This window comes from Zootoca vivipara, chromosome 13 (assembly GCF_963506605.1).
Source record: "Zootoca vivipara chromosome 13, rZooViv1.1, whole genome shotgun sequence".
Classification (NCBI taxonomy): Eukaryota; Metazoa; Chordata; class Lepidosauria; order Squamata; family Lacertidae; genus Zootoca; species Zootoca vivipara.
In genome coordinates this window covers 38,204,643-38,229,573 of record NC_083288.1, presented here as the reverse complement: position 1 = coordinate 38,229,573, position 24,931 = coordinate 38,204,643, and the positions used below count along the sequence as shown (strand labels likewise).

The window sequence follows — 24,931 nt, the reverse complement described above, 5'->3', positions numbered from 1 at the left end:
ATGACCGTCCGACGTGGAGAACGTGCTCCAGTCCCTATCCGGGAGCACATGGCCATTGATGTGTCCCCAGGGCCAATCCGGCCCATTGCCCAAATCTCTGCCTATTTCCCACATCCTGGGCTGGAGGGAGTGTTGGCGACACGAGACAGAATGAGGGGTCAAGGGGCTGCGGTCATGCCCCCTGGAACCGGGGAAGGCGAATCGGCAGACGGAGACGATTCTGATGAGAACAGTGAGTATGAACCCTCCCTTCCATGCCTTTGAAGGGGAGAGGACCCAGGTGTTCTGGATAAAACCATCTATTCATTCCATGGAGGGTGGAGAGGGGTGTAGGCAGACTCTCTCACACATGCAGGCGCTCTCTCTCTCTCTCTCTCTCTCTCTCACACACACACACACACACACACACTGGTTGTCATCTTACGCACCAGCTCTCTTGCCTTTGCACATTTTTACAGCCACACAGGTGCACAAGAGAGAGTGGCTGCATACACACCACCTGCTTAATTACACTGAAACCCTCCAAAGAATCCTGGGATCTGTAGTTTGTTAAGGGTGCTGGGAACTGTAGCTCTGTGGGGTGAACTACAGTTCCCAGGATTCTTTGGGGGAAAGCCATGTGCTTTAAATGTTGAGTGAATGTGCAACTAGTAGCTCTGCCTTATGTGCATACGTACAGGCACAAATTCGAGAATTTTCACACATTAAAATGTCCATAAATTTTTCACATACTGTCACCCAGCGCTTCACTGCAAGAGTCCTGCCACCCCCCTTTTTATATCTCTATTTTTTCTCTCTCACACACACTTACCAGTACTTCCTTAGACACTATCTCTCACCTGCATCTGACAGTCTTGCATTTTGTCACAATGCATTTCATGCAGCAGTTCTCAGAAACACCAAGCCTTTCAGATGATCTATACCTGCCTGCTCTCCCATATCACAAACACAAAAGTCCCACTCAGAAGGGGTGCCCCGTAGAACCTCCTTTACGTGTAGAGTCAATACATTGAGAGGGCTCTTGTGGCTAGCCCTGTTTTCACCACACAATGACTCAGCAATCACATCACCTGGCGGGAAAGTTCTCCCTTGCAGGCTCACTCACAGCCTTGCATGCAGACCCTCATTCTCCCTCCCTGCCTCCTTCTATACACACATCAAGGCATTCCTGAGATACATGCAGTCCTACGAGAGGAAGACCCCCTGACCTTACTTCTGGACTTACCTCTGAAGATAGGGATGCGGGTGGAGCTGTGGTCTAAACCACTGAGCCTCTTGGGCTTGCTGATCAGAAGGTTGGCAGTTCGAATCCTCGCAACGGAGTGAGCTCCCGTTGCTCTGTCCCAGCTCCTGCCAACCTAGCAGTCCGAAAGCATGCCAGTGCAAGTAGATAAATAGGTACCACTGCGGAGGGAAGGTAAATGGCGTTTCCATGCACTCTGGCTTCTGTCACAGTGTCCCATTGCGCCAGAAGTGGTTTAGTCATGGTGGCCACATGACCCGGAAAGCTGTCTGTGGACAAACGCCGGCTCCCCCGCCCTGAAAAGAGAGATGAGCGCCGCACCCCATAGTCACCTTTAACTGGACTTAACCGTCCAGAGGTCATTTACCTTTAATACAATTGTCTCAATAATACAAGTTGTGCACCAAACGTATACCTCCCCACAACTATTTATCACAAACAACTTTTCTCAGTTCACACAGGAGATGTGCAGCACAATCCTATCCATGCTTCACACACAGGCAAAACTTCCAAATATTTGCCCTCATATCATTATAGGACTAGGAGTCCCCATCCATCGCAAAGATCCTATGGCGGTAAGGTTGGGGTCTGGACAACAGAAGTAATGCTCAAGTCAAGGGCTGGCAATCTTTCTTCAGCCTGAGGGCCACATTCACCTGTAAGCAGCCTACCAGGGGCTGTGTACCAGTGGCTACATGAGGCAACAGTTTGGCTGTTCCAGCCACATCACACAAAACACATGTATCTTTCCATCCTGGCCCCTGAGTTGCTATCTCAGTTCAAGGATACATTCCAGCCAGGCAAAAGCAGGATGGGCTGGGGAAAGTGTGATCTTGGGAGACGGGGCTTAGCCTGGGAAGTGTCCCGAGGGCCAGACAGCGCAGCCTGGAGGGCCACCGTTTGTTTATTTATTGAATTTGTATGCCGGCCTTCATCCGTAGATTTCAGGGAGGTTCGCAATATAAAAAAGCAAGGTAAAAACACAATACATAATAAAAACAAGAGCAAACAACAGCACAAACCAATAACCCCCCCCCCCTGCACCTAGGCCTGAGGTTCCCCAGCCCCTTAGTGGTTAAGCCTGCCAGAGAAATTTGGCTTTGTTTAAGTAACAGCACAGGTGATGTGTTGCCATAGGAATTAACGGTTGGAGAGCCTTCTGAGTCTCTGTAAGAACATTTTGTGTGCATCCCCCCCCCCCCCCGACCTAGAAGTCTTGATGGGGGAGCAAGATCCACTGCAGTGTTAAAGCTGTGAATCGTGGGGCAAACCTTGGTTCCAACTCTGCTGAGTCAGACGAGATCTACACCACGAGCCCCGGTTGGGACAACATCTGAGCGAAACCAAAGCTTAGTTTGGTGCAGCAGAATAGCAGAAAGAGCTGGGTGGAGCCAAGCAGCTGCAATCTCCTCTCTCAGTCGGCAGCACAGTTGTCCGTTTGCACTAAGCCGAGACTTGGCTTAGCATGACAAGCAAGCGAGGCCACCATGCCACCACGTTGTACACACCACAGCCCCAGCAGTCATCGAGAAGCACTCTGGTGCAGACAGCAGAAGCTTTTTGCTCCCATATGGTGCCGATTCACAAGAGACGCACACAGAGATGCACGAAGGAACACAGTCACACACTTCTGGGGACAAACTCGCACATAACAAATGGCTCGCTCAGCCACCTTCCCTAACAAAAACAAACCCACACAAACTGACACCCTCACTGACACAACAGCCTGCCTTTAAGAGAGAGGCAGTTTCGTATTCTCATCTACGCATGTGCACACAACACACTTGCACGCAAGCAAGCTCATAGAGTTGCATGTGTAATTACACACACCCAGAAAGGAGGGAGGGAAGGAAAGGCGGAGGGGTGGAAGGATTGGGGTGGTGGTGGTAAGGGAGAGCCAGAGTGGAGGAAGACAGAAAGGAAGATGGATAGATCAAGGCAGAGGGATGGATGGATGGATGGATGGATGGATAAGGACAGAAAGGTAAAATGTCAATGCCAGAGGATGGATGGATTTGGATGGACAGAAAGCAATTTATGAACCAGTGCAAGTAAAGATGCGCCCAGATGGAAAAAAGCAGGGACAAATCTGTAGGTGGACTGACACATAAGGTCATTTTACACAGTCTTCCAATCATGCATCCTGGCTGCGTAAGTGGGGGAGCAGCAGGATTGCACTGCTCTCCTTGTTCCCCATCTCCATGTGTTCCCCAGCTCTGCACAAAGCTACAAGTGTACCACTTGCACACCACACAGGCTCTCTGTCCATGCAGCCTGCTTTTCTCTCTGTGCGGAGAACACCTGTGCATGTACGACTTTGCACGCATGTAGGCTGTTCTGTGTACCCGGAACTGAGGTATAAAATGGCTGGAAATGCAGACAAAAGCATGGTCCTCTTCTGCCTCCACGCATTTCAACTTTGTGGGTGGAAAACTGTGTGCGAAAGGGATCTGCGGCTAAAGACCAATAACGTATGTAAGATGCCTGGAGTAGGTAGACGCCTACTTTTTTGTCACACTAGGTTTCTACCCTAGAATATATGGAGTGGTAACAATGCCTTTGAGCATGTGGAGAGCACAGAGCACAGAACCTTGAGTACCTACAGCTGCTCCCCATTCACCTGAGATCAGAAGGTAGGCCATGCAGGTTCAAAGGGTGTGCCCAGGCAAGATCCAACTCTGTTCTCAGAGATCTGCCCTGGTTGCTGATTTCATACCAGGCCAGGTTCAAGGTGTTAGTATTAGTATACAAAGCCCTTAACAACTTGCTTTACCTATGAGATCCCTTTACCCCACATATTCCCACTCAGCCACTTCAATTGGTGGAATTGGCACAGCTACAGGTGCCACAGAACACCCATTCAGCAGGGGTAAGAATTCTATCGTTTATTGCACTTTGGAACTCCCCGTCTTTTGAGATCAAGCAGGTGCCTTCACTGTACACTTTTCGGCACCTGCTAAAAACATTCTTGCTTAGACAAGCCTACCCAGATGCTTAGAAAGCGGAGGTAATTTTGATCTCTTTCAGTATTTTAACTTTTGCATGTTTTAAAGCAGGGTTGTGAATTTTTCTCCATTATCTTCTTGTAGACTGCTTTGAGGGTTGTTGTTGTTTTTACATACAAGTACTGTATAAATTTTATTAAATAAATAAATATAATAATAATAATAATAATAATAATAATAATAATAATAATAATTTATTATTTATACCCTGCCCATCTGGCTGGGTTTCCCCAGCCACTCTGGGCGGCTTCCAACAGACATGAAAATACAATAATCTATTAACCATTAAAAGCTTCCCTAAATAGAGCTGCCTTCAGATGTCCTCTAAAAGTCTGGTAGTTGTTTTTCTCTTTGAAATCTGGTGGGAGGGCGTTCCACAGGGCGGGTGCCACTACCGAGAAAGCCCTCTGCCTGGTTCCCTGTAGCTTGGCTTCTCGTAGCGAGGGAACCGCCAGAAGGGCCTCGGCACTGGACCTCAGTGTCCGGGCAGAACGATGGGGGTGGAGACGCTCCTTCAGGTATACTGGACTGAGGCTGTTTAGGGCTTTAAAGGTCAGCACCAACACTTTGAATTGTGCTCGGAAACGTACTGGGAGCCAATGTACGTCTTTCAAGACCGGTGTTACGTGGTCTTGCTAAGAACCTTCCATTGCTGTAAAAACAAAAAGAACATGCACCCGCGCACACACACACACCACTTTTCCTAGACCTGATGGTTGTAAAGACGGAATCAGAACTATATGGATTATGCCTGATAAAGTATACCAATGGGAAGGGAGTTCAGCAGGGTTTACAGCACTCAGGATATAGGGCTCTGATGCACTGCTCAGCCCCTTTGATTCTCTCCTCCCCTGAGCAGAAGCAAAATAAATTATGCATACTTAGGTAAATTGGCCTAACTGGCATGATTTATGCAGGTCGCAGCATAACATCCCAGTTTTATTAGTGCCTGGGTTTCTGGGAGAGGTGGGGTTTCGATTTTTTTTTCCGATCTCAGAGAAAACAGCTGCATCTATATGCCAGCTGGCTGACAGATGACTTCTACAGAAACCTATAATGGTGAGCAGTGCAGAAAGGTCGACAGGTAATATAGGCAGATGGAGGGAGCTCAATATGCAGGCAGATTGTGAGTAGGATTACAAGGAAGTGAGAGGGAAAAGAAAATTCATATGCAACTGACTGATTCCTTTTCTTCATTCTGTTTGGCACCCAATTCCTTTACTAGCATTGCTTGGGACCCTTGAATTTGACATTCTCTATGATCCCGAAAACTGCACCCTTGACTGCACCATCCTACGGGCCAAGGTAATGATGGCAATCTGGCAAAGTGCCCCAAAAACAACCGCTCTCCTGCTCTCCTGCAAATGGATGATGCCTTTTGATTCCGACCCGCAGGCTTTCTGCATTCTGTGTCTCGTTTTCACAACAAAGGGACATGATTTAATAAGAGAGGCCACACAAGGAGGGAAAATCTCATTACGGAGCCAGCGCTGCTCATTTTCAGTCTGTTTCTTTTCTCTTGCCTGCATTTCAACCAGTTCCTTCTCCTCCAAGCCTCTGGAAAGCAGAGAGGCTCACTCAAAGGCCCACCTCTCTCACACAAACCCCTGTGGGCTTCAGCTGGCTCTGTTTGCACAAACCCCTACCCTCACATACATGCCAACAAACACAAGCCCATTCTCCCCTGCCAGCTGGTGGGCTTGCAGCATCTTCAAGCACCTCGGCGACGCGCCAGGCAACCGGGTATCCGCAGGCATCTGGGGTTGCCGTGGCAACAGAGAAGGGATGGGGAAAGCAAGGGAAACAATGCGGCAGTTCAGAACCACAGCAAAAGTAACGCTTGCCCTCCATCATCATTACCCAGAGCCCCACCACCTCACCTCAGGCTCCCTCCCCCCCCCCATGATTGATGACCATTAATCCCACCCCACATACCTTTCTCTTCTCTCTTTGCTCCCCCAGCTTGCAGGGGCTTCCTCCCAAACTATTCCGGGTGTGTTAACATGTTGTGTTTTTTGTTTTTCCTGCCTTATATATAACTGGAAGTGCCATTTTCCCTGTGGCAATCCTTCAACGAAACCAATTTAGCTTGATGCTTTAGCAGTGGCTCTGAACAGTGTTTAAGAAATCACAGCACGAACCATTCCAACACTCAGAATAATTTATTTTAGCCACAAGTGGCGTTGAGCCTGTGTTCCCTTCAATAAAGGCAAGCCGACACTTTTATGAGGATTATTCAAGAAGGCCTCTCTGCCCGAACACTTGTCTCGTCCCACAGATTCTGCAAAGCTCACTGCTTTTGAAGAGTGTCTAAAAACTTCCATTGGCTCAGAAGGCAGCAACCAGCTTATTATCTAGGGCAGGCATAGGCAAACCCAGCCCTCTAGATGTCTTGGGACTACAACTCCCATCATCCCTAGTTAACAGGACCAGTGGTCAGGGATGATGGGAGTTGTAGTCCCAAAACATCTGGAGGGCCAAGTTTGCCTATGCCTGATCTAGGTTGAGGTGCCCAGAGCAGAATCTTCTTTTTTCTTTGGTGATCACTCGTAGCCGAGTAAGATTGTCTTCCATAAACACGGTTCTAACAATGGGTCCGTAAGTGACTGTGGAGGCCAATTCTGGATCCACACGTCCTTCCACAGTGGGGACATTGGTTTCCATGCAGGAGTTGATCACAGGTGTGGATTTGCCAAGCGTGCCTTCCTCTTAGCACGTTTCTCCCTTATACCAGTGCTATATCCATATCTCTGGCTCCCTATTCATTTGCAGGCCTGACTGAGTGCAAGTCTTAACCTTTAAGTCCCTAAATCAGCATTGGGGTGAGGGCACAGGTAACCCCATCTCTTGCTGTACCTGCAGTTGGGATTCCCTCCTCCCCTCCTGCTTGGCCATGTGGCTCAGCAACTGAAACCCTGATCTCTGTCCCTTACCCTGGTATCTGAAATACAGTGGAAGAGAAGGACACCAGGCAAAGCTAAGTTTTGAGCGGCCCATAAGACCACCTCATTGCTTGCTTTTAGTCAAGCAGCAGAGACCTGGCTTCTTAAGCATTTGTATGGATGGGGATAATCCTTTGCATTACTGATTTGGCTTCGGCTTGAGGTATCAGCTAATTTTTTTAAAAAAATCTATCTGCTACAGGTTTGCTTTGCTGTTGCTTGTGCTTTGGTCCTTTCTATTTCATCGTTATGTTAACGACCTCCGAGGTCTGTCCATGGAAAGGTGGGATGTTAGCCATGACATTCAAAACACTTATACTGTAAGTCAAGATATGTAGTAGAAACACTGTGCATAAGGTAACTGTGCATAAGGATGGCCCTCGTGGTCTCTTCCAACTCTATGATTCTATGATTCTATGATTCAAGACAAGGGCCACACTTCTTCCTGCTTCTGTGTAGGAATGTGGTCCATGTGTGCAACAGTCTAAGGACTGTGTGTCTGAGAAAAAAAGCATGAAGCATTCTCTTGAGATGTTAATGAAATGTATAATGACAATATTTTGTTTAAAGGGGAGCTGATCACTGTCTTCTTATTCTCAGGGTCTGAAACCGATGGATTTCAACGGCCTGGCTGACCCCTATGTCAAACTGCACCTTCTGCCCGGAGCCTGCAAGGTAAACATGGCTTCAGATTCGCCTCCACTTTCACTGTCTCACAGTTCCTGAGCCTAGCACTATCCAATATACACATGCACAGCTACCACCACCAAGAAGCCATGCAGAGAAAAGATGAGGTGTGTAACCAAGCTGGAGATATTGTGTCCCTATAGAACAGGAGGAAGGCAGTGTTTCTCAGGCCCCATCAGCGCCAAACATTTCAAGCAGTATCGTACCATTTTATACAGTCTTCACTTCCCCCAAAGAATCCTGAAAACTGTAGTTATGGGGACTGAGCGATGTTAGCTGACCCCCGTTCCCCTCACAGAGCTACAATTCCCAGAGTTCACTTACTGTAACTCATGCATCTATACCTCCGGTAGGTTCTGCTCCCAGGTCAACACTGAGCAGCGACAAATAGGTTGAAGGACAGTTCCTCCCTGTTTCTTTGTAGCTAAGCAGAGGAACTCATGCAGCCGGCCACTCTCTTCAACATACTGGGAGAAAAAGACGGAGCAAGCCAGAGCCACGCACCTCAGTAAACTAAGCCACATCAGGCAAATATGAGAAACCAGACTATTCTATTGCAGGCTCTTTAAAATACATTCAGTAAAGCATAGTTTGGAAAAGGGGCTATCTGTAATTATCAGGAGAGAATAAATAGAAAGACATTGATAATTCCATCCCACCATTCTCCTGTTTCCAGCCTAGGAAACAGGTAAGCCTCTGGTCTTACTAGAATATTCTCTTCCATGCCAATGCCTCCCCGTCCCCCCAAAAACCTTATCCTCTCCAGGCGAACAAACTGAAGACACGAACCCAGCACAACACTCTCAACCCTGTGTGGAATGAGGCTCTGACTTACAATGGAATAACAGCTGAGGATATGGCCCGGAAAACTCTGCGGTAAGAACGCTGGCTTAGAATCCCAATCTACAGGGCCCTCTTTCATTCCCATGCTCCCTTTGGCATTCACACCCTTGGATCCTTTTTCTCTCTTTCTGCTTCCCAGAATCTCCGTCTGCGATGAGGACAAACTGACCCACAACGAGTTCATTGGAGAGACCCGGGTGCCCCTGAGGCGCCTCCGGCCTGGCCAGAAGAGACACTTCAATCTCTGCTTGGAAAGACAACAGCCAGTGAGAGTCGAGCATAAGCGGGTTGCATATCTCAAAATGAGTCAGGAATCAGGATCTATTGGTTTATTTTATGAATTGATAAGGACCCTCAAGCACATCCTCTAGCTACTTGGCTGCCCAGTCACTTGTCCCCCTGTCCCAATCCCCACTAACAGCTCACGGCCCCTCCTCTCCCTGGGACCTGCCTGAGTTTCTCCCCTGCTCTGCCAAACTCAGTGCTTTCTGCCGATCACCAGCATCTCACAACTTATTCTTCTTCGTCAGCAGCAGTTGTAATAGTTGTGAACACTTAATGGCATAAAAAGCCCAGCTAACTCACAACAAGTGGAGGTGAAAAGACTTGTAGACAGCAACCTGTCTGTAGCATATTTTATGCACATGATTTTTGTGATCCTCCAGGGGGCTAGAAGGTGTCTCAGAAGGGGCAAAGAGGGGAGATAATTTGGGATTTTGAGTGGTGAGGGCGGGTCTCCTTGCTGTTCCCCAGTGACCAATACAAGCAAAATACGGCACCTTACTAGCAAGTGTGCAGTTCCATTCTAAAATTTAATACTTTTCACAGAATTCAGATTTTATGGGTGTAGTAAATTAACACACCTCTATCTTGTCACTGATTCCACCCACCCACCCCATGCACCGGATATATTGCATTTTGATTCTATTGGGTTAATCCCTTATGCCTACAATCCATCATACTTGTGTAGCAGTCTGTACTTCCAAATGTCAAGGGAGTTTTTCTTCTCCCTCCTCTGTGCACTTGCTCACTCACTCTGTCCCTTGACTCTTCCAACTTTGCTCATGTTTCTGTTTGGAAGAGCAGGGAAAACAGATTGTTTTTTCCTCCATCCTCACTTCCCTCAACAGCTGGCATCCCCTTCTTCCATGACAGCAGCTCTGCGTGGCATCTCCTGTTACCTGAGAGAGGTGAGAGCGTATTCCCGCCCCCTTCCTATTCCTAGCATTATAAAACCTGTAGTTTAAGAGTGAGGAACCTGAGGGCCACATTTTTCAGCCTGAGGGCCACATTCTCTTCTAGACAACCTTTGAGGAGGTTACGTGCCAATGGTGGGTGGGACCAGAGCTAAAAGTGGACAGAGAAACAAATGTGAATTTTACCTCTGTACAGTTTCAACACACACACACACACACACACACACACACACACACACACACACACACACCCTTTTTACCCTCAATCCGAGCAAGCAGGAACCATTATCCGAGTTCAAGGACTTATTCCAGCCAGGCAAAAACACCCAAGGAAGATGCAAATCAGGGGTGGGAATACTGCCACCACCACAAGTACTGGCCAAATCCCAGCTAGACCAATGTAAAGTATCTCTTGATACAATTTATTTATATAATTAGGGCCCAGAACTTAAGGCTGCCAAGCAGGCTCTTTCCCCCAAATATTATTCAGCAGTGAAGAGAAGCTGTATGGTCCACTGGTGCAAAGTGATTACAATGTTGGGCTAGGAGTGGAGGGCCCCAGTATTTTAATTCCAATTTCAACCGTTTAATAAAATTATCATGGAGGAGACTTCCAGTCAACACCTCTCAACCTAAGCTACCTCACAGGGTTGTTGTGAGGAGAAAAAGCGGGGGGGGGTAAACATGTACCGGTACTTTGGCTATTTTTAGTATTTTACCCTGCTATCATGCTCACCCTCAAACACATCTTTCTTCTAAACCACTTCAGAGGTTTATTATTATTTATTACTACTACTACTACTACTACTACTACTACTACTACTACTACTATTACTACAGTCAAGTGGTATATTCATTTTGTGACATAAATAAATAGGGTTGAGTCAGAAATAAGTTGCCAGGCTGAAATTTTGGGCAAGCGGATAGCGGGCCTGACAGGATAAGAGGATCAAGTCAATGTTAGCAGGCAATGTGCCATAGAAATGCCAAGGATGGGTGAAGGAGGCCCAAGAGGCCTTCTGAAGCCTTAACCTGGGGTGTCAAAATGCCCAGGCTGCCCAGCCCTGACAGGCTGCAAAGGTTTGTTTTTGGGAGGCTGCTGGGTGGATATTTTGCACAAAAGCACTCCATGCTCTTTCCTTTTCCTCACTCCATAGCTAGAACCCCCAGCCGGCTGGGCCCTGGAAGAAAGGGGTCGTATCCTGCTCGCCCTCACGTACATCTCTGAGCGCCGTGGATTGGTGGTGTCTATTCTTCGCTGTGCCCACTTAGCTGCCATGGATGTGTGTGGATACTCAGACCCTTATGTAAAAACGTGAGGAATTGCGCTTACACTTGGCCCTAAGAGAGAGGCCTACCCTTTGCCTTAGCCTGCAGGCATATGCAGAAGACTAAAAGAAAAAGGAAGTCCCATTTTTAGGAAAGCTTTCAGGGATTGTTTTTAACGACCCTGGAATTAACTTTGTTATAATGCTGTGTCTGTGTAGTCATTTTGCATTTTCTTCTATATTTCCGGCGTTTGGAGTTTATAATGTTCTGCCGTTGTACGGTGGTGGTTTTTAGCACTTGCATGCAGAATTTTAAGGGTGGCTCGCAGCCTTTTGGGGGAAGGAGACAGAAAGGAAGACGACAAATAGTCTAGACAAACAGGCTCACTCCCCGTTGCTGTTTTGGCAGGTACCTGAGGCCAGACGTAGAGAAGAAGTCAAAGCATAAAACAACCGTGAAGAAGAAGACGCTGAACCCAGAATATAATGAGGTGAAGAAAGGAGGACGAGTGAAGTAACTGCATGTTCTGGGACTTGGGAGGCACAGTCGGAGCGAGGGGAGATTGAAGAGCCAACATGCTTCAATAATTCTAATTTTGTCTCTTTTCTGTGCCCCACAACAGGACTTTTTCTATGAGATCGAACAGTCAGATCTTGGTCAGAAATCCCTGGAGATAACAGTTTGGGATTACGACATTGGGAAATCTAACGACTTCATTGGTGAGAAGAGCAAAGGGAGGAGGTGGCTGGGGTACAAAATGTGGATATATGCCTTCTGGGACCCTCAACCAACGTCATAGATTTATAAAGTGGCTCTCAAGGGGCCGTGGAAACTGCCATTTCCTGTGCGCGGCTGTCTCTATGGATAAGATTTGCAGATGCCTCACCAAATTAAAGCTCCCAAAATTCTTTGCTAGAGAAGCCACAACACCAAAACTGGTATAAAACAGATAGAAGCATGCCCACTATTTCACAGGACGTCCCATGAGGGGGATCCCTGTGCTTCAGGGTAGATGCGCTATTTGCAAACATCAAGAACCAATTATCTTTCTTTTACAGGTGGGGTGACCCTCGGTCTAGGGGCCCCTGGAGAATGCCGACAGCACTGGCTCTCATGCCTTCAGACCCCCGACTGCCGCCTTGAGCACTGGCACACGCTCACCAACGAGCTCCCAGACTCCTCCACTTTTGGCCCCTGAGAAGCCACCTCGATTGCCTATATAAAGTTGCATCCTCCCACCCTGCCTGCCTGCCAAAAAAAAGGGAGGGGCACAGCACCAGGGGCCCCTCCTTTGCACGAGGACGTTTGCACGTTTTGAAAATTTCTTGTCGTTGGTGTCCATTTATATTACGCTCTAGGGAAGGGCTTAAATGGAATGAATCGCCTCTTCTGGTTCCGTGTGTTTTGAGGCATTGGGAAGTGGGAGGTGGTCATAGCAGAGCGGAGGAGCCAAGGAAGAACAGGAGGAGCCCAGGAAGCCGCTTGTAGAAAAAGAATTTGAATCAATGAAAAGTCACAGAAATAATTATCCGTCATCTTCCTCTCTTAACACCTGTCTTTCCAAGCTGCCCATCGCTCTGAAATCCCACTACTTTCAAACCAAGGCTTAGCTTGGATTTTAAAGGACAAGATATTTGCTGGCACACAAAATTTGAAGCATCGGTTTAGATTGCTTTTTCTTTTTTAAAGCATGTTAAAAACCCACTTGCCCATATGGAATTTCTTTCAGCGGTCCAAAATAGCTTTCCCTCTTCTTTCCACACCAGCTCCTTTCTCTACTCAACTTAACATCAGAGTGCCAAATACAATTTATACTCCTGAACTGCTGGAGAAAAAAACCTATTGTTTATTGCCTCTGCAATTTCCTGCATGGATTATAGGGGCATTCATCTGGCACATTTCTTCGTGCTAACTCATTGTTAGAGGCCTGCCGACATAACTGTTTATCCCTTGTTAGAGACTCTGCAGTGCCTCTTGTTACAAACAAGGTTGACCCCACCACCACCCAAGCAGTTTTTAAAAAACAAGGTTGCAGGAAATTATTGTGCTGTTGATTCTTGCTTCCATTTCTGCCAGAAAGCTCAAATCACTGGAGGCGATCCAGGGCGAGAGCAATCCTAACAGCGGGCTGCCCAGCCTCTTCTTAAAGACTTCCAGGAAGGGAGAGCACCTCGTCTCTGGGCAACTGGGTCCCCATTGTGGAACTGCTATTTCTATGAAAAAGTTCAGCCAACACCTGCTCTTCCTGTAACTTAAGCCCTTTACATCCAGTGACAGTCCTGCACTCTGGTGCAGCAAAGCAAGTCTTCTATGTAAGACCCCTTTAGGTATTTGAAAGGTGCTTTCTTCTCCAGGCTAAACATACCCAGTTCCTTCAACCTTTCCTCATAGGGATTGTTTTTCATACCCTTAACCATCTTCACTGCCCTTCTCTGAACCCATTCCAGCTTGTCTATATCCTTCTTAAAGTGTAGCATCCACAAACGGACAAAGTACTCCGGATGAAGTCCAACTAGCACAGAATAAGGTGGAACTATTACTTCTCATTTCTTGGAAATGACGGCTGTATTAATGCCGCCTAAAATTGTATGAGTCTTACACAGTACTACTGGCTCACGTTCAGCTCAAGATCAACTATTCCTGGGATCCTCTTCATTTTTACTGCTGCTTCCACCCCTATACCTGTGCACTTGATTATGGCCATGATTATTTTGCCTAAATGCAAAATTCTGCATTTGTTTCTGCTGAATCTCATTTTGCTTTCATCCAGTTTCCCATGCTATCTTTTCCTAGTTCATAGCATTTAATCAGCTTGCAAATCACATTATCATGGGGGACTCTTTTAGGTGTTTTGCTGAAACCAAAAGCATTGCATTGCAGAGTCGTTCTTCAATCCACTAAACTAGTAACTTGATTTTATATACAGTGGTACCTCTGGTTAAGAACTTAATTCATTCCAGAGGTCCATTCTTAACCTGAAACTGTTCTTAACCTGAAGCACCACTTTAGCTAATGGGACCTCCTGCTGCTGCCACGCCGCCGGAGCACGATTTCTGTTCTCATCCTGAAGCAAAGTTCTTAACCTGAGGTACTATTACTGGGTTAGCGGAGTTTGTAACCTGAAGCATTTGTAACCTGAAGTGTTTGTAACCCAAGGTACCACTGTTTATTTCTCTCTCCCTCCCTCACACACACACAGTATATATAGACACACATTTATTCTTTGTAATCTGTGCAGGCTTCTGCTAACCACTGCATTGCTATCAAGGTGCTTGCAAACTGACTCCCTTGAAATCTATTCTAGTTATCCTCCCTAGCACTGAAGTCAGATAGACTTGTTTCACAGATCCTCCTTTCCAAGATCTGGAACAATTGCCTTCAGCCCTGCGGCACTTCACCTGTTCTCCGGGATCTCCCAAAGATGATTAAGACAGAAGTTATGAGAGTACACCAGTGAGTTCCTTTTAGTACCCTCTAGGAAGCAATTCATCTGGTCCTTGAGACGAAGTAATTTCAGGTAGTGAGGCATTTCCTGATGAAATTTCTTACCAATCTCAAACAGAAGCTCTGGCCACACTACTCATGTGCTGACTATGCTACTTATGGAAGATGGAACAAAATTCCCCTTTGGGGGGGGGGAAGACAAGAGGCAAAATAGCAACTGAGTAATCCAGCCTTCTGTGCCACCTGTTAATATTTCACCATCCTTACTGAGAAACAGGTCTAGTGTCCTTCCTTTTCCTTCAAACACACCTTTTTATTGTTCTTGGTAGCATTCACCAGCCTCAGCTTATTCTAATCTTCTGGACCACACAATCCTAGTGGCCTGCCCTCCCATCCATTTCTTATACAGTACATGCCTTTTTTAAATCTTCAGCTCATTAGGCTTTTCTACAGCTGCTCTGGCTTTAAGGGGGGGAAAGGTCCCATTTCCTTCTCTCACTGGCTTATTTGAGATGTCTCCCATTTTCTTCTCACATTGGAATAGTGCCTTTAGTAACTCCTCCTTTCGGGATTTATCCTGGTCAATGCTGCAAATTCTGATGGAGAGTCATGGGAACAGGCAGTGGGCATAAGCCAGGGAGACTTACGTGTCCATCACACACTTCCAGGCCTGGCCTGGCCATACTTTTAGACAGGATAGGGAGGCCTGCCACAAGCAACTGCATTTGTGGTACCATTAAGGGCAGCAGATTGTCATGTATTTAACTTAATGTTCTTTTAGTAACACATTTTTGGGGGGCCCATTTTAGCTTTCCACATCAGGCACAAAACCATCTGTATCCATCTCAGCTAGACACACTTATTTCCCCGTCAAACATTTCAGTTGTTCATCAGAAGACGTTCAGTACCCAAGTGACACACCCATTTTCTGGGTTAAATGTGAATCAGCTCTTCGAAAGGCAGAGTCTTCCATCTATCCTTTTGAGCAAATGTTTGCAGCTAGGCAAAAAATTGGCATTTGCTCTTACCTTAAACCTCCTGTCACCCAGGCATGAATCATGACATTTTTTGTCCAGTTTCTAAAGATTACTGTGTGTGCGCGCACTTATATTTGTAACGATGGGATGGTTTCTTGTATACATCCTACTACCACTTTAAAATATCTGTAGCAAAAATAATAATAAAAACATCGCAACAAGTAGCAAAATTTGGGTGCTTACTAGAAACCATCTAGTAAAATATATATATTTTAAAACACTGGTGATCTTTCTATTTTATGTAAAACAATCCACAAGTGGGTTTTGAAGGATAAACTTCTCCACAAAAAAAATTCAGAAGTAGATTGACTTCAAATGTTTACACGTGCAGCAAAAACCTCTCCTAGTCCTTAAAAACGTTCACTTTTTTCTCCCCTCAGGAGATTTCCAGCACTTTTTCAGAGTTCCCTGCCTTTAAAGGGATTTTTTCTTTTGTAGTTAAAAGAAAAAGAAAAGATTCTTCCCACCTCGTAAAGGGATGCACTTTTTCACAAATATTTTTCTTAAACAATACAGTTTGTAGATGAAGGTACATGCCTGAAAAGAATCGAGAAACCTCTGGCCTCAGCAGGAGGCAAATTCTTCTAAGGGCTCATGGGGTTTAGGAGAAGAGGGAAGTTTGGGTGAGGGTTTGGGGGAGGGTATGTGTAGAAACTGCAACTGGAATTTTTTATATATATAAAAAATCCCATTTATTGACTGGTTTGCATGTTTTTGGAGTCTGTAAACAAAATAAAAATAAAAATTGTGGGGCGCAATCCCCATGCACACCACTGCGAGGCCTGTGTCCTTTGAGCAGAGAGTGCCGCTTGCCACTGTCACTCGGGAATGTCGATTACCAATTCATCGTCACCATCCAGGGGGTCTTCGCCACTTCCCTCCCCTGTGTCACTGAACATCTGGTGGGGCACCGTACTGAGGATGGTGGGTGGCGGCAGCTTGGGGGTCCCGCGGGGCGAAGGAAAGGGCAACCCCACCACCACAGATGAACAGTCAGAGTGGGAGGTGGGGGGCAGCGGGAGCTGCAGTGGGGAAAAGAACAAGAAATTGTGGGTGGGAGAGTAAGCCAGGCAGCGCCGAACCTCCTCCTCCTGCATTGCATTATCTAATCCCACGCAGAAAGGAGCAGCATGTTGCCCACCCCTGTATGAAATGGCAGAATTTTGCGGAAATTTCCTTCCGCACGGAGTAACAATCTACTTATTTTAGCCTGCCCAAGCCCATAACATTTGACGTCTCTTCTAGAACTTTCCATGCTTGTTACCGAGACCTTAGCATTTATCCAGGATGTGTAAGGACAGGATGAGCGAGCCTTCCAATAATTTACAGGGCGGGTCTACAATGTTGTATGTAGCACTGAGACCCATCCAAGAGTCCTTTTTCTGCCTTCCCCCACATCATTTTCTTCTTAAAATGCCTCTGTGTCTTTTGGCTAAATAGGTGACATACTGATGGGTTCAAACAATCCCCCAGAACAAACAAAAATTGTTCTGTGAGGGAAAGTGAAATTTCCCAGCGGCTCGCTCAGAAAAACCCTCCACAATTCCCAGAGTTCCCTGGAGAAGCGCCATGATACCACAGAGGTTCAAAATGAGTTTTAAGTTTGCAGTGTAGTTGCAGCTTCATTGCTTTTCTGTGTTATTATGCCCTACTGTGTTCAATGAGAATAATTCATAGAAATGAGAATAATTTTTATGTGCATAGAAAATATCACAATGTGTATGTGTATATATATATATAGAGAGAGAGAGAAACACACCCAAAATTAAATTCTATTCTCCCCACCCCCAAATTATATTGCAATACAGCAATATGAGCCCCAAATTTAATTCAGTCCCCTACATTCAGACTTCAACCTGTCCACTTGGTGGATTGCAGACACCCTCCACCCCCCCACCCCACCAACACAATCTAGATGGTACCTTGAGCTTGCGGGGCCTTTGGGGCCGCCTAGCAGAGCGGGTGGCGTTGGCATCAGGCTGGGGGGGCCCAGGCTCAGGCTCTAGTGCCAGGTAGTCAGAGGGGAATGGAGCATAAGGGGGTGAGGCCAGCTGGGTGGGAAAGAGGTGGAGGCAGGGTGGGGAGATGGAATAAGAAATCAAAGTATGAATGATGAGCATGCAAGCCCCAGAAAGGGGTTCCAAGTAAGAAGCCACACACATATCATTTGAGAAATCTATGCCTGTAAGCTTGAGCTGGTCAAACATCATCACCAACCATCTTAAGATCAGCCCAGAAGGCCATCCAATCCAGCCCCCTCCCAGCAACTCGTGTTCAGAGGTAGCGTGCCTCTTAATCTGGAGGTTCTACACAGCCGTAACAGCTAAGTAGCTTTTGGCAGACCTCTCCCGCTCTGCAGATTTGTCTAAACTTTTCTTAAAGCCGCCTGAGCTAGTTGCCATCACACCCCAGTGGCAGCGGACTCCATAAGCAATTGCACGTTCTGTGAACTAATATTTTCTTTGGTCGATGCTGAATCTTCTCTCCCATCATTTTCACTGGGTGAGCCCAAGTTCTAGTATTATGAAGGGGGGAGTCTCTCTCCACCTTCTCCCCACCTTGTGTCATTTTATAAATCTCTTATCACAGCCTTCCCTACTCTGGTGCCTGCCGGAAGTTTCCGATGACAAGTCCCATCAGCCCCAGACTCACTTCTGAATAGACATGCATTAGGATTGCTTGGTTAGTCATCCCCCCCTCCACCCACCCCACTAAAAGGCATAAAATTTTAGCCCTTCCTTGGTAGAGGAGGGGTTCCAGTTTCTTGATCATTTTGGCTGCCCTTTTCAAGCAAACGTCAAGCCTTCGTTGAAATGGGCCTCCTCCTCTTTGAGGGGACCAGATGTACATACAAAACATGACTGACTACCCAAACACATAGCTCAGACCCAAACACTGCATGGGTGTGCATTATTATACAAGGTTTAGGTAACTAAACATTGCCCCCACTCCCACCCTGCATACCAGTATGGTGAACTCACTTCTCCCAACATATTACGCTATCTCTGGCCAAGGCAGAGAGAGGCTCGCTTTCATTTCTATATTATATAGCATGTTAGCAACCACAAATAAATGCTGTAATAGAAAATAATGAAGCGAAATGGAGGTGGTATGGGAAGGAGAGGGTGAGGAACAGCCTTGGGCGTTCTGACATCCATATCCAATGTCAGTTCTGCCCATGAAGTATTAGGGAAGCCATTTTGAGATAGAGGCCCAGAGTACTTGTGGCCGTAATGAGAAATGGGTATCCTGCCAAACTCAGCAGCAATACCAAAGACACCAGAGTGACCATTTTGAATGCTGGCCAAGAATCTTAGCCAGAGTGGGCAATGGCATTCAAGCGTCTGCCAGCGCAGCCATGTTGGATAGTACACAAGACGAGCGCCTTTGTTTCGTCTTGGCCTAGGAAAGCAAAGGGAACTTCTTTGCCACTCTAATCCCTGACAGCATTGCCTCATCTCTATGGTATGTTAAAGGTCATGTTATGTTCTTTTTTAGAATGGTATGGGGTTTTCTATGGGGTTGTATTCTATGCTATGTTAAAGGCCATGTTAGCTCAACTAAAACCTAGCCAAGCCATCTCTGACGTTTGAAAGGGACCTTATCCAAGGCCATATTTACCCCACACATTTAAAGGACTAGGGTGCCACTTGGAATAGTCATGGCTTCTTCCCCCAAAGAATTCTGGGAGTTTTGTTAAGGGTGCCGAGAGTTCTTAGGGAGCCCCCTATTCCCCTCTCAGAGCTACAATTCCCAGAGTGGTTTAACAGTCAATCCCTCTTCCCAGGGATCTCTATCACTATCTCTCAGTGCTTTAAACCTACGGGGTAAAGGTGGCCCAAGTCTTTCCCTAGTTCATAGCATTTGAAGGCAGTGTCCGCAAGGTTTGATTTGAGCAGCCCTATCCTACCCAGTCCTTTTACCCAGACAAAAATGGAGTTACTCACAGAGGTCAAGTAGGGAGAGGGCGTCCCTGAAGCCGGGAGCCCAAAGCCGGAAGTTGGCTGGAGGGAAAGGCCTGAAGACGAAGGGGACGAAGCACTGCCAAGCTGCGGACTTTGTTTTCTGTGGGCAGAAGGAGAAAGGAGTTGCCATGTGGATGAAAAGTTGCCACGAGCGCAAGCCACAAGGCCAGGGCACCTACGGGCATGGTTTGCGCATGGTGCCAAAGAAATCATACTGAATGGCTCAGTTTACACATCACACATCTACCCTGTATATGCCTATCATTACTCAATTCCAATTGGATTTATAGCCCACCTTTCCCTTTAAAGAAGCCCAGGGTGTCAAAATAGTAAATACTTTTTTGTATTCTAAAAAAGAAAAGAAAATCCGGAGTTGCCAGGAACAGTGTCTTTCAGCTGTCAAATGTTCAGGTAAAATTTCTCCTGGAAGCCAATACTGAGGGAGGGAGACACACCTCGCCAAAGAGGGCGTTTCACAGACTGGGAATGGCCACTCGAAAGACCCGTCACAGGTCAACACCAACCAGGCAGCCCCCAGTGGCAACACCACCACCACCAAGGCTGTATCTGCTGATCATGACTCTTCCCCACTTGGACTGGGAGGAAACAAGACAGAAATAAAGATTGGTTTGGTTTGTTACGTATTTTGTGTTCTCATTTTGCATTTTTATGCTGTAAGCCTCCCTGCAATCTTCGGATGGAGAACAGTATATAAATGTAATAAATGAACTTTAAAAAAACAAAGCCATGATAGCTGGCACAGTGTTCAGTCCAAACTTGGGATTATGGTTTGTTTTGCTCCAAAAAAAACCCCCACCACCAGTAAGACAAGAACAACAAAACTTGGCTACAGAGTGTGGTTTAGTTGGGAGCGAAGAAAACTGCAGTCCACGGTTCAGACATAACACAAAGCCAGGAATCACTGTTTATGTTTCCTCCCAGCATGTTTGGAGTAGGGGAAAGCAGGGGTGATTTGCTCATGCGCCGTAATGTGTGGTTCATGGCTTATTGTGGCATGCAATGGACGATCAGCAAAACAGACATCTTTGCTTCCTGTAAAGATCACCCCCTGGCATATACCTAAAAGTGGTCCTGAAATGTCATGTAGGAAAACAACATATGATCTTTTTTGCTTCCTAAAAAGGGAGAACATTTTGAAAACCTGCTGAACTTGGCCAAGCAGAAGGATTCTGCCCATTGGGGGAGCCCACAGGATATATCATCCCGTGGTTGGTGGCAGTGATCTTGGACACTGATCCTTACCCTTCATCTTGGAGACCAGGGCTCACGCACTCACCTCTTTAGGGACTGAGGCTCTGTCCCCTTGGGAACCTCCCCATCACTATTGTCAGAGGAGGCTGTTGCCTCCGAGTCTGAAATGAAAAATTACTTTCAGTCAGATCTGAATACCAATGTTCGGCCAAGGAGACTGAGAGACACAATTTGGGCAAGATTATCCCGTAATCTTCAAGGCTGAGTGGTGGATTTGAACTCGTGTCTTCCCAGCCTAAGCTCATGCTGCTTCACTGCACTGATTCATATGAACTCCTAGCCCAAGAGCTCTTGCCCCAGATCCTCCTCATTTTGGGCCTCAAACTGCCGACATTTAGGATTAAGCTATAATGTCCTTTCAAATTATTTTTACCAGTCTTTCTACCACCACATTTATTGAATTATACACTACCATGGCATAATCATGACACTGCTTTGTTATTTTGGAAAAGGCTCTTACTGCTGCTGTGGAAACATTTCATTTTCTTCCACTTCTTTGCACGTGTCCAAGATAGTGTGGGTGGGCTACCCTCCCCAAAGCACACAACCAGAAGAAAGTCGTGAGCCTTGAATTACCTGATGATTCTTCATCCACGTTCTCATACTGGAGCAGGCGATCAAGCAGAAAACTGGAAACAGGAAATGATCAGGAGGAGAGGAAGTCACAATCTCAAATGCAACACTTAATTTCTAAGTGGAGAATGTCTGAGGCCAGCACTCGTGCCCCCTGCCTCAGAAGCCCTGCTCTTCCAACCCAAGTGCACAGAGATTGCGCCAGAAAATTCAGTAGCAGAAGAAAGGCACTCTGCACGTACACTGAGGCACTTTTCTCTATTTTTAGTGCTCAAATACTGCTCTGGTATTGAAAACCAAATCTGGATCTCAATGCTAGACATCTTTGACATAAACTAAGTCCTGCTGCCACCTCAGATATCCTATACCTGCTCCCTTCCCTCCAATGACAGAACAGTCACCTTTTCAAGGCAAAGCTCGCGTGCAACATTATTAGCAGCTTTTCAGGCAGAAACCAAACAGGTGCAGTTTCCCCTATCATGAGATGCGTAGAGGTCTACTGATTTGCCCCTGTAACATAGCTTTTAAGGACCCGGGAACCCTGCCAAAAGAGATGGCAACCCTATGTATTATTTATTTGTTTGTAGAATTGGGACGCGGGTGGCGCTGTGGGTTAAACCACAGAGCCTAGGGCTTGCCAATCAGAAGGTTGGCGGTTCAAATCCCCGTGACAGGATGAGCTCCCGTTGCTCGGTCCCTGCTCCTGCCCACCTAGCAGTACGAAAGAACGTCAAAGTGCAAGTAGATAAATAGGTACCGCTACAGCGGGAAGGTAAACGCCGTTTCCGTGTGCTGCTCTGGTTCGCCAGAAGCGGCTTTGTCATGCTGGCCACATGACCTGGAAGTTGTACGCCGGCTCCCTCGGCCAATAACGCGAGATGAGCGCTGCAACCCCAGAGTCAGTCACGACTGGACCTAATGGTCAGGGGTCCCTTTACCTTTTAGAATTGATACCCCACCCTTCATCACTAAAATATTTCATTTCTCCCGCACCAGGCCCATAAGCATCTCTCAGTGTCAGCTCCACAACCTCCCCCATCACCTCCCCATTCTGCACCCCCTCTGCCCTTCTTTGTTGCATCAGCTCACCTTTTATCCCGTGAAACTTTTAAGAGTTTCCTTTGCGCTTTTCTCAGTTCTTCCTGGAAACATTCTTGTTCCTGACAAATAACAAGGGAGACCATGCAAGTCAGAATGAGACTTTAAAACAATATTAATATCAATATTACAATTTTCTTAATATTGAACAAAATTATTTTGTTGTGAATGGATGTAAAGATGGGAAAATATAATTGTTAAAATTTGTCTCTGTGAGTAAAGTTGAAGTGGGGGGAGGAAGAAGCTGGAAGTTCTGGTTTCTTAACTGTCTAGTGAAATGGCCTTGAAAATGCACTGACAAAGCCAAAATGATACCTTCCTTGGTGGGAAAGGCCTTTTTGTTTTGGAATTTAATCTTAGAGAGGAAGCTGGGAAAAGGGGAGAGATTCCACCCCCCTCCACCTTAAATTAGAAATGGTAGAAGAAAAAAATCCAATGTTCAAACAAGCAAGGTCGTAAGTCAAAAGAATATAAGATATGAATTTTATTATTTGCTTTCAGAATTTAAAAGAGAATTGTGCGAGATAAAGGAAAATGTTGATAAAGCAGCTTCTCAAATCTGGGAAAATACTAATTTACTTTCAGAGGCCAGGGGACAACTTAAAGAGGTGAACACACAAACCAGAGAGGTGGGAAAGGTTGCAGTGGTAGGCTCAAGGAAAATACAAGGGAAAGTAAAGGTGATCCACAGTAAAAATGGCACCTCATGTGAATTGATCTGGGAGGATTTTACTTTGATGGATACGAAAGAGGAAGGAAGGGAAAATGGTATGAGAGGCTACTATATGTGGTGGCAATGTAAAGTTATTAAGGCGGCCTGGAAGGTAACATATAAAGATCTGAAGAGAATGTTGAAAATGACCTTTTGTTTAAAAAAAATAGAAGCTATGATTCTGAAAGGTACAGGACTTAATGGATTTACTGGGCAAAAGACTTTGTTCCTGCACCTGAGAGTGGACGCCAGGCCAAGACCCGCCCACCCCCATAGAAGGAAGAAGCCACCGCCAAAGAAGATTGGTAAAATAAATTAGTGAACTATGCAGGACATATTAGACAATTTGAAACCCAAAAGGACATTGGTTTCTTCTTTTTTCTTTTTTATATAAGGGAAATGTTTAAAGCATAACCTTGTAAGCTTTGTGGATAGGCTTTTACATTAGTTAAACTTTTAAAAGTCACTTATAATAAGATGAATAAGGTTTAAAAATTGGATTGTTAAGAATATAAGATTTTAAGGACGTGCATGAATAAGAGTAAAATAATGGAACCAGGAGGGGGAGTGGAGGGAAGTCTATTAAGATTAATGTTTAAATTTTTGAATGTGAGTATTATTGTTGTTTTTTATTTTGATTGGTTTTGGAAAATTAATAAAATATTGAAAAAAAGAAAAGAATGCCAACCTGTTAGCCATTCTGGAATTAATTACAGGAAAACAAAGTGTGATTTTTGCAAGCTCTTGTGATAACTAAGAGACTTATACACACCCCTCCACATTAGGAAGAACTTCCTGACAGTAAGAGCTGTTCGACATCACACTAGGTTTCGAAAGATGAAATCCTAGGCATGTTTTTTTAGGGAACAAACCCCACTGAAACCAACTCCGCTCTCAGCTCCCTTACAACTGACCAGGCTATCCAGTCTCGGTTCAATAAAAGTTTTAAAATCTACTCGCGGGTTGATTCAACAGATCTTAACCCCGGGACGCCCCACGTGCTGTTCCCCCCCCCCAAGAGATCAGGATGCCCACAATGTTTTGGACCCATGGAATCGGAAACACAGCATAACCGGCCCAACCTCGGCTCCCATCCAGTTTCTCACTCTTCCGTAACTCACTCCGCTTGCAAAGGTAAAAATTGCCCCCTCCTTCAAAAATAACATTACCTGCTCCCCCCAGCGGTCCTTCCCTCCAGTGCCTCCCCTCCCCCCACCGCCCCCCCTCCAAGCTCCTCACATAGATCAGGAACTTCAGCCTCCTCTTCAAGGCCCTGTAGCGCCTTTTGTAGCCCCCGCTGCCAGGATCAGGCTCTCCCGCCCCGTTCATGCCCACCTGGGGGAGCAACCGGAGGCAGGAACTGAGACTGGGAAGCGAGAGAGAGCCGGGGTGGGGGTGAGGGTTTACAGTGGAAGAACTACATTTCCCGGTGTGCTCCGGGAAGATACCTCAGCAAAGCGGATGCGCAGGAGGATCAGGACTACGACTCCCAGCATGCCTCGGGGCGGGGAGGCTCTTTCCACAACAAGCAACCCCCGATTTTTTAATTTTTTTATTATCTGGAGCCCCTATTATTCAAACATGGCATGGGAGCTTTGGAGAGGCCCAAACTCAGGGAATTAAACAAAGGGCAGCGATGCGCAAT

At 46.2% G+C, this 24,931-nt stretch overlaps 2 protein-coding genes across 3 annotated transcripts; one reads left to right on the top strand and one right to left on the bottom strand.

The window, feature by feature from the left end:
* DOC2A (double C2 domain alpha) lies at positions 1–12,418 on the top strand. Its single transcript, XM_035137111.1, has 10 exons — positions 1–232; positions 5,474–5,553; positions 7,791–7,865; positions 8,644–8,753; positions 8,860–8,986; positions 9,851–9,910; positions 11,074–11,231; positions 11,594–11,675; positions 11,808–11,904; positions 12,244–12,418. The coding sequence occupies exons 1-10, from the start codon at positions 1–3 to the stop codon at positions 12,381–12,383; spliced, it is 1,161 nt and encodes a 386-aa protein (XP_034993002.1). The 3' UTR covers positions 12,384–12,418.
* Positions 12,402–24,680, bottom strand: INO80E (INO80 complex subunit E). Of its 2 annotated transcripts, XM_035137074.2 has the most exons (7): positions 24,526–24,680; positions 22,566–22,636; positions 21,480–21,532; positions 20,929–21,004; positions 19,614–19,731; positions 17,589–17,717; positions 12,402–16,688 (listed from the first exon to the last, which is right to left on the bottom strand). In XM_035137074.2, the coding sequence occupies exons 1-7, from the start codon at positions 24,613–24,615 to the stop codon at positions 16,485–16,487; spliced, it is 741 nt and encodes a 246-aa protein (XP_034992965.1). In that variant the 5' UTR covers positions 24,616–24,680; the 3' UTR covers positions 12,402–16,484. The 2 variants fall into 2 exon arrangements, with proteins under 2 accessions (XP_034992965.1, XP_034992966.1); XM_035137075.2 differs by lacking the exon at positions 17,589–17,717.
* Between the last annotated feature and the right edge of the window lie 251 nt (positions 24,681–24,931).